The sequence below is a fragment of the Hippoglossus hippoglossus genome, chromosome 4 (assembly GCF_009819705.1).
Source record: "Hippoglossus hippoglossus isolate fHipHip1 chromosome 4, fHipHip1.pri, whole genome shotgun sequence".
Lineage (NCBI taxonomy): Eukaryota > Metazoa > Chordata > Actinopteri > Pleuronectiformes > Pleuronectidae > Hippoglossus > Hippoglossus hippoglossus.
Genome location: NC_047154.1, coordinates 16,722,848 through 16,731,349, shown reverse-complemented (window position 1 = coordinate 16,731,349; position 8,502 = coordinate 16,722,848). Strand labels below are relative to the sequence as shown.

General features: G+C 46.6%; 1 protein-coding gene across 1 annotated transcript; it reads right to left on the bottom strand.

Annotated features, from left to right (window-relative positions):
* Nucleotides 1–5,895: 5,895 nt before the first annotated feature.
* her6 (hairy-related 6) lies at nt 5,896–7,741 on the bottom strand. The gene is made up of 4 exons (XM_034583569.1): nt 7,380–7,741; nt 7,092–7,187; nt 6,896–6,983; nt 5,896–6,737 (listed from the first exon to the last, which is right to left on the bottom strand). Exons 1-4 carry the CDS (start codon nt 7,485–7,487, stop codon nt 6,202–6,204), a joined length of 828 nt encoding a protein of 275 aa, XP_034439460.1. The 5' UTR covers nt 7,488–7,741; the 3' UTR covers nt 5,896–6,201.
* Nucleotides 7,742–8,502: the final 761 nt, after the last annotated feature.

Below are 8,502 nucleotides of genomic sequence, written 5' to 3'. Positions count from 1 at the left end.
TGTTTCTAACGTTCGATGGACACAAAAATGAAGAAAAGAAATATAAGAAAAGAATTAAAATATATCAGGATGAAAAAGAGGAGCCATAAACGTAGAAGATTCGAGAGAGAAGATGTGCTGTAAACAAAAACACAGTGCTTTCCGCAGTGGAGTATATACATACATTTTTCTGATGAGGTGAACGTGTCTGACTCAGACAATCTGCGTTCTCCATATGTGGAAGGCAAACTCCGGACCTAATTTTCCAGGCATTTTCTGGAGTTCATGTCTAACACCGGCTTACAGTATGTCTCTCTCTCAGACACACACACACACACACAGACCGTATATAAGGTCTATGGAGGGACAGACTCAAATTGCATGGACAACCCTCACTTCTGACCTCGTGGAGGCAAACAAGTAAAGAGCAGAAGCATCACAGCATCTACCCGTGTAGTTATCATTCATGTCAAGGGAAAACTAGTGCATTTCCAAATTTGCCTTACTACACTTACCACTTACTTAGTTATGCAGAGGTCATTATTTTCAGTATAGGAATAAATGATTGTGTAAGTGATTGTTAAGTTTATTAATTCATTTAATCGTGGTTCTTTAGGGCTCTGATGCCTTTAAAACGACATGTTGCACTATATAGTAAGCATGAAAAATATCTGATGAATCCCAAAGAAGAATTTGCAAAACAATATTAAATGACTTGTTGACACAGAGAAATTAAACAGACTTTGTTGTATTAGCTGAGCTTACCGAGCTCCGCACATGTTAAACCCTGTGAACACACATTAATATCATAGTGACAATGTACTGATAATGTATTTAACAAACTTCCATTTTACACATTTCAAATGACCATTTGTTATCTTTTCTTCTTGATCAGAGTTTCCTGTGTCTTTCAGGGGACAGACCTTGGGGGCCCTGACCCCAAGGTTGGATACTTGGCTTTGAAGGATGAAAGTGAGAGGCTCAGAAGTGCTTCATGAAGAACCTCTTTGTGTGATATCAAAACCAACCAAACTGTCACCATTGGCAGTTGTTTGGACGTTGGTGTGGTGGGAACTTGTTTGCCTGGTCTATTTGTTTGTTGTGATGGTTGCTGAGGGGGGGAACCCTCCCACTCAATTGGCCCTGGGTTCCAGAGAAGCTGGAGGACAGGTCATACAAAGGCGCAGTGTGATGGGGTCATCACTGTCAAAGCCCAGAGTTGGGGGATGTGCCAACTCTGTAACTGACAGCTTCGTATGGTTGCCATATCCTGCTCTTCTCAAGTCATCATGCCCTGAAACCATCCACCAAAACCCATCAACAACATGTTTACGAAGCAAAAATGGGAGGATAGGCTATAGGGATGAAAAAGACCCTTTCTAAAGGCGGGGGACTATAAAAGAAACAATCGTCCAGCATCACAGGACCACCTTTGCTGGAGTTCTTGTTTTTGAGCATGTGTGAGAGGCTGGGCTGGTGAGAAACACCGTGGATTTACACAGCAGTCTGCGACTTCAAACAAGGTGCCTGACATTTGAATGGGCTGGTGGTGGGAGCCTCTCGTGGGGTTTTTGTTTGCCGTGCAGGGTGAGCCAAGGAAAGTGGGCATGCACACTGCTGGGATTTGTGTGTAGACAGCTTGTCCTGTTTACTGAGCCCACAGGTTACCATAGGAGATCTGCACAAACCGTGTATGTGTGTGTGTGTGTGTGTGTGTGTGTGTGTGTGTGTGTGTGTGTGTGTGTGTGTGTGGACGTATGAGACAAAGAAAGAGTGTGAGAGAGAAAGACAGGGAGACTGGGAGATGGAAGCACAAGTGGGGTATGCCGTGTAGACTTAGATGGGCACTGAGTCACTGTGAATGCTACTACAAGAGGACAGAACAAATCTGATGAGTAATACACTAATAATGGGGGAGTGGAGATTAGGTCCATGAGATCTGGATGCCCTTTTGTAGGCAATTGCACATCATTTCAAGCTCTCTGTGTCGGCCCGTGACAACAGTAGCTTTTATGGATGAGTGTCAAATGTGAGCCAAATAGTACATTAGTGTTTATTACCTTCATGTGATTTCTAATTTAGCACCAGGAGCCATGTCCTTCCTCTATGTTCAGCTGGGAATTTTGGATTTACTCACCCTATACCCTATAATTCTTGTTCCCATAGAGCTCAACAGTTTGGTTCCGAAAAGTAAAATCCCATTTAGTTTATGAGTAGATATTTTGATTATGAGTCACAATATTGTAACCAACCAATGTAGACTTACCACAAGCTACGATACTGTGAAACAATGTTACCGTACAATCCACAAGTCCACATGATATCAACCATGGAAACTTTGACCACAATTGTGAAAATCATGTCGGCCATGATCGTCTTCAATCGGCTACACAAGACACAAACTACAAGGTATTGCAAAACTATCATCAAGGTTCAATTCAGGAAGAAACGTGCTGGAAGTCGTTAGAAAGCGCAGAAGCAAATGTTTTTTGGTGACGATTCATCTCATGGCTGGTCGGCCAGGAACTAAAACTTATTTGATAAGGATTTTCGGAAACATCAATGGAGAAAATGAATGGGAAATTTACATCAGTCACTATTAGACTCTGTAGACTTTAATCTACTTTCATCCACTCATATATGCCATTTTTTCATTTTTTGTGAGTTCCACAAAATTATTTTTCAACTCTTCAAGTTTCTATAAAGCCTTGATGTGAAATAATCAGAAAAAGAAAGTCACTTTTTTGTTAATCTCTGAACAAGGCCATAGCCATGTGCTGAGGGTCAGAGGTATAAACCGCTTCATCTTAAGGTGACACAAGCCAAAAATGTTGGAAAATATTGATGGTGATCTCAATATGTCAGGCTGATGCAGACCAATGATTAAAAAAAATCCTAAAATACACCCGGACAGCTGTGGCTAAACTCCTGATCACGTCCAACAATAACAGCATCAACCTCACAAGGAATAAATGTTAGTTCAGCACACGGGGAACCAAGGGGAAAACCCTTTGCTCTGGACAAGGAACACCTGTTTGAGTAAGTGTGTACTCTGGAATACAGCGTGACCCTCTGGGACAGATGGAGGGAGGCATGTCAGTAAGTGTGTGCATGAGGACAAGATCTGCACAAATAACCAATCGGTGTCATGTGAGCCTTATGTAAACTTAAATTATAGATCTACATCTCCATTGTATTGTACAGTTGGGTTCGGCTTCAGACTGTATACACACACTGATCCACTTCCGCCCACACAGACCCAACACTTCTCTCTCCCCTCCCTCAGCTTTTGCTTTCCCTTCCTGGCTGATCTGCTGGCTGCCTGACGAGCTGTGCTGCCTGGCTCGGTGGCGGTTGCCCCGTCTATCAGTCTATTTCCAGGCTCAGGGCCCAGCGCCGAGGCAGGCAGTCAGTCAGTCAGGCGGTGTGGTGGAGGGCAAAGGGGTTGATGCGTGTGTCAGAGAGGCGCTCTCCCACATTCCCCTGGCGGCTGGCAGCAGGCCGGGCCTGCGGAGGGGGGTTCGCCTCTTTCTCACGACCTCTCAGGTTCCTGCGCTCATCTGGGAGCTATTCATTTCCTGCCAGAAAACAGCCTTCCCCTGCAACTGCAGGAGGAGGGAGGGTAGGAGGAGGTGCGAGGGGATGGGGGAGAGGAGGGGAAGGAGAGGAGTTTGGCTTCAAAATGAGTCCAGGGCTTGGTACAGCAAGCCCTGGGCTTAAATCATAAAGCTCTCGCTTGTCTGGGCTGCAATCAAAGACAGCCCCAGTGACAGGCCCGGGAGAGAGAGGGAGAGAGAGACAGAAGAACCATGAGAGAGAGAGAGAGGGAGAGCAGACCATATGGTAGCACTTAGGGAGCCAAGGAGGAAGCAGAGGGGCTTTTTTCCCCCTCCTTTCACTCCCTGCATGTACGCGGAGTGTGGGAAAAGTTAATGGACACGCATGGCAGCTAACCCCCTGGTCGTGTTGTGACATGTGTGCGGTCACTCCGGCAGCTCGGCCACTGCACTGGGTAATTGGAGAGGCTCGTAAAGCTGTTCTCCAGAGGGGAAGAGACCGCTGAAGATGTTGGTGGGTGAAGGGGGAGGCAGGGAGGAAAAGCGGAAAAGGGGGAAAGGTGGTGAGGCGGGGTGGGAGGGCTCAGCAGCTGGGTGTTGTCCGGGTCACACCACGTGCCTAACAGACGTCCCATGTCCAGCTGTGGCCCCGGGGCTAAGGGCAGGAAGCTCGACACTGGTCCGAGCACAGCTGGAATGTTGTGGGAACATTCTCTCTGTGTGTGTGTGTGTGTGTGTGAGTGTGTAGACACTCTGGCTCACAGGAGGCCGACTGTTCCCGTGTGGTAGGCCTTTCCCTGAGCCCCCCCTCCTCACTTAACTCATCACTACCTCACCCACTGTGCCCTTTGGCTGGGCATGTCCTCACCCAGCACCCTCCACACACACACACACACAAGACGTATACACGCACAGACATGAGCGTACACATGGCTGCAATCAAACAGGGACACATGGCCCCCCGTAAAAGAAAAAAAAAAAAAAGGTGTGATGGAAATTCAAAATGATGGCACTTATCCACACTTTGTGCCTCTTAGCGCACTGATAATTGCAAACACCTGCACCCCCCCCCCCTCCCCGCACGCACCCCCTTCAAAGAAAGGGCCACACTCGGATAGCTGGAGGGGGCACACACACCTGGGCAGAGCAGAGCGCTACCACATGGCTCAGTGGTGAGGTGTTTAACGTGTCCTTCTGCTGTCAAACCCCCCCCCCCCCTGGCATCGAGGAAGTCCCTCAGCTCTGATTAAAGACACAGCCCAGGGCTCCTCCTCACCGCTCCACACAGTCGGGGGATTAATGCTGATGGTGATGTGAAAACTGAGTGAACGGCGGAAATCCTCATAATTATCTTTTTTTTGAGGGGGGGCTTAATCACCTGAAATTATCAGATGGTTATTTTGAGTGTGTGTGTGTGTGTGGGGGGGGGGGGGGGGGGCACTGCATCATTTGCACTAATGAATGGTCATTTAGCTTGATGTCTCAATACAATGGAATCAAAGCAGAGGAAGGATTTGGGAAACGTGTGCATTGATTCACTCATAGATCCAACATCAGGCCTCAGTTCAACAACATACTCCTGTTAACTTACAGAATAATAACCACAGCGTTCTCCTATGTCCACAATCCTCTCTTAAATAACTCAGAGGCTGGGCTCCTTTTCATCCAAGATGCACGTCCACAGCAGCCATTCACACTCATTGATCTCATAATAGCAATCGGACTGCAGTTCCCTCCTGCGCTGCTAGATGGCGTTAGTGACCTCTGTAAGGCTCTGAAGCTCGCACCGGGAGAGGTGAAGCTGCTGAGCTCAGCCTGAGAGACACCAGCAGCAGCAGAAAGTCCAGCTCCTGTGTCGGATTCATTTCAAAGCCACCGTCTCCTGCCTGACTCACTCCCTCAGATAAGAGAATTACAGTCTGCAGCGTGCTGACCAGCGTGCACAGGGCTTCTGCTCAAAGACACTACAGAAGATAGTGACTTGTGTCCATTGATAAACAGCCAAGGGATTTTGCGCAGACATGACTGTTCAGAAGTTGCTCTCTCTCCTTCAGAAGTACTTTCCTTTTTATATTTGCAATAAAGTGTCATAGTTGGATATTAAAGGTGCTTGTTAACACTTTCTGTGCGTTTGTATCCATTTTCACATTTGTTGGTTTCAACATTATAATTTCACAAAACACAATCAAAAAGCTCCTGGTGTGTCACTCTCAGTTTAGCTTTTACACACAGAGCAAAGTCTAAATAACGTAGTTGAACCACATAAACTATAACAGGCAGAAATTCGTAATATTGTCATTAATAAGAACCAGGTTTGTTTTTTTTCTGAAAACAAAAAACAGAGAAAGAGGCGCGTGTCTTTTTAAAATCTTTACAAATTTATTTGTCTTCCAAAACGAAGAACAGCATAAGAGCATTGAACATATCTTTGGCATCACTGAGTAAAAAAAGGACAACGTAATTATTTAAAAATGCAGTGAACGGACTTCCACGATACAAATCTCATTTCAATATGAACTTTACTCCCTTGTTAGCTGTACAAATATAGTGCATACTCTTTCCATTTTACAAGAGAAAACCGATTCAAAACAAGTTTTTCTAACATCGAACAAAGAGAGAACTATTAAGTGTCATTTTAAAGTCTTATGGTCCTTTCCCCCACTTTTCACCAGGGTCTCCACACTGAGTCCGAGTTGCCTGATGGAGCTCCGGGGGAAACCGCAGCCGGCACCGACGTGTTGACGTTGTTCGCGTACACCGGGATGACGGGGCCATTGGGCGCGAACGCCGCGTTGGGTATGAGGAATGCAAACTGTCCGTCTGTGGCAGGCACGATCTGGAAGCCTCCGTACACTTTGGTGGCGTCTGATGGTAAACTGACGGGCGAGGAGCCTCCTTTACAGGACACCGCGTTCATGGGCAGGACCTGCGGAGACGAATTGGGGATCTGGACCATCGACTGGCCGAAAGACGGGTGCGTGGGTCCGGCGCTGGAGGGGAGCTGGTGCTGGTGCTGATGCTGGCTGGGATAGTTCATGGCGTTGATCTGGGTCATGCAGTTGGCCAGGTGACCGAGCAACCGCGTCCTGACCTCGGTGTTGACGCCTTCGCAGGTGGACAGGAACCGGGTGACTTCATTCATGCACTCGCTGAAGCCGGCACGATATTTTCCAAGCACAGTGGGGTCTGTGTTCAGGGCAGCTGAAGAGAAAACACACGGGGAAAATTCAATTATGATATTCTAATGCACATCGAGGTAAATTTATAAGAAATCACCGGGGAATGCTCTGGATACCAGTCATTTTACTGGGTCATGGAGCAAAAGCCCACAGTCATTAGTCCTGGAAGATGCGACTTACCGGTCATTTGAGCCCTTTGGAGGTTCCGGAGGTGCTTCACTGTCATCTCAAGGATGTCCGCCTTTTCCAGCTTCGAGTGTCTGGAGCTCTGAGGATTTAAAAAAAAACATATTGTTAGGATAACGCGCTCCCTTGCTCCATGGATGTTTTACGTGCAGGATGTGTACATAACCACGAGGACGAGCTGAGCACTTACATCTTTTTTGAGCGCATCCAGGATGAGAGTTTTCAGCTGCCCCAAACTCTCGTTGATTCTGGCTCTTCTCCTCTTTTCCATAATTGGCTTGGATGACTGAAGACAGAAAGAAAAACGACACAAACTGTTAAAAATACGTCTTACATGTTTCGTGCGTAAAAGTGGAAAATCCACGCTTGGGATGAAGCGCGTGCGTAAAATTGCGATGATTTATGAAAATGAAATGATTTAAGCTTGGTGTTTTCAGATAACAGTCGCTGAGGAGATGTTTAATGTAGGTTAACATACCTTTCTGTGCTCAGACGCTGTCTTGGGTTTATCGGGGGTTGTGTTCATGCTTGCCGGGGTCGCAGCGACCGGGGAGGAGGAGGATTTTTCCATCATGTCGGAAGGCATCTTTATATGATTCGAAATATCCCACAAAACCACGACAAATTACGGTCCAATTGTGCAGGAGGAAGGACGGTGAATAATTTCAGCGTTGTAAAATTATTTTTAAAAAAGTCCCCTCTCCCGCAAAGAAAGACCAAAATCCTGAGATGAGGTTAAAATCCGTCAGAGCGATGCGCAGCGGCAGCGGCTGTCAGGAGCGGATGCAGAGTCTCTGTTGGCTGCTCCGCGTGTGGCTTGTATTTATATCTCGCACTGCACGCGAACGGCTCGTGTGAAACTTCCCAAACTTTCTTTCCCACAGTAACTTTCCACCAATCAGCGCGAGAGACACGCGGCCCAAGGGAGGACGGCTCGTGGTCGGCGCCCTCCCATTGGTTGTTTGGCCGCTGGAGCTGGCGGCCAATGGCGCGCGGCCCGGGTTCAGGGCACAGCCGGGGAAACTGCCTTCAGTCTTCAATCATCGTAGCGTTTACATATTAACAGTGGAGCCGCTGACTGGGCACCGCCACCAGGAGCGGCCAGACTCTCTTATTTATCTACCAGACAAGTGATAACAGATAGAAATAATAGAGAATAATCATGAAAATACACACAAACTATGTGTTGGAATAACACCAGAAACATAATGATAATATTAATTTCCTATACTGCCAAAGTCCTATAAATTAATACCAACAATCAAACTTTTATCCATGTCCCATAAACAAAGTTTTGGGTTCTGCAAAACTCAGCTGCCCATATTAAACTGGAAACAATCCACAGTAAAGATAAAGTAAACACATCTGAAACACTACTGTCTACTGTTTTAAAACCACAAGTGGGAAGTGGTTGTCTATCTGGTAATCAGAGTTTCAGTCATGTGCCATGGAGGCGCAGGAGGGAGCGCTTTTGTTTTCTTTTCATCCAAACCTCCCAGGAGATGGATATTGTTATAATGAACTTGGTAAAAAGTTAACTTAAAAAAAAAAATGACAACTTGGGATGACAACTAAAAACCACAGGAGGAGATGTGAGATCT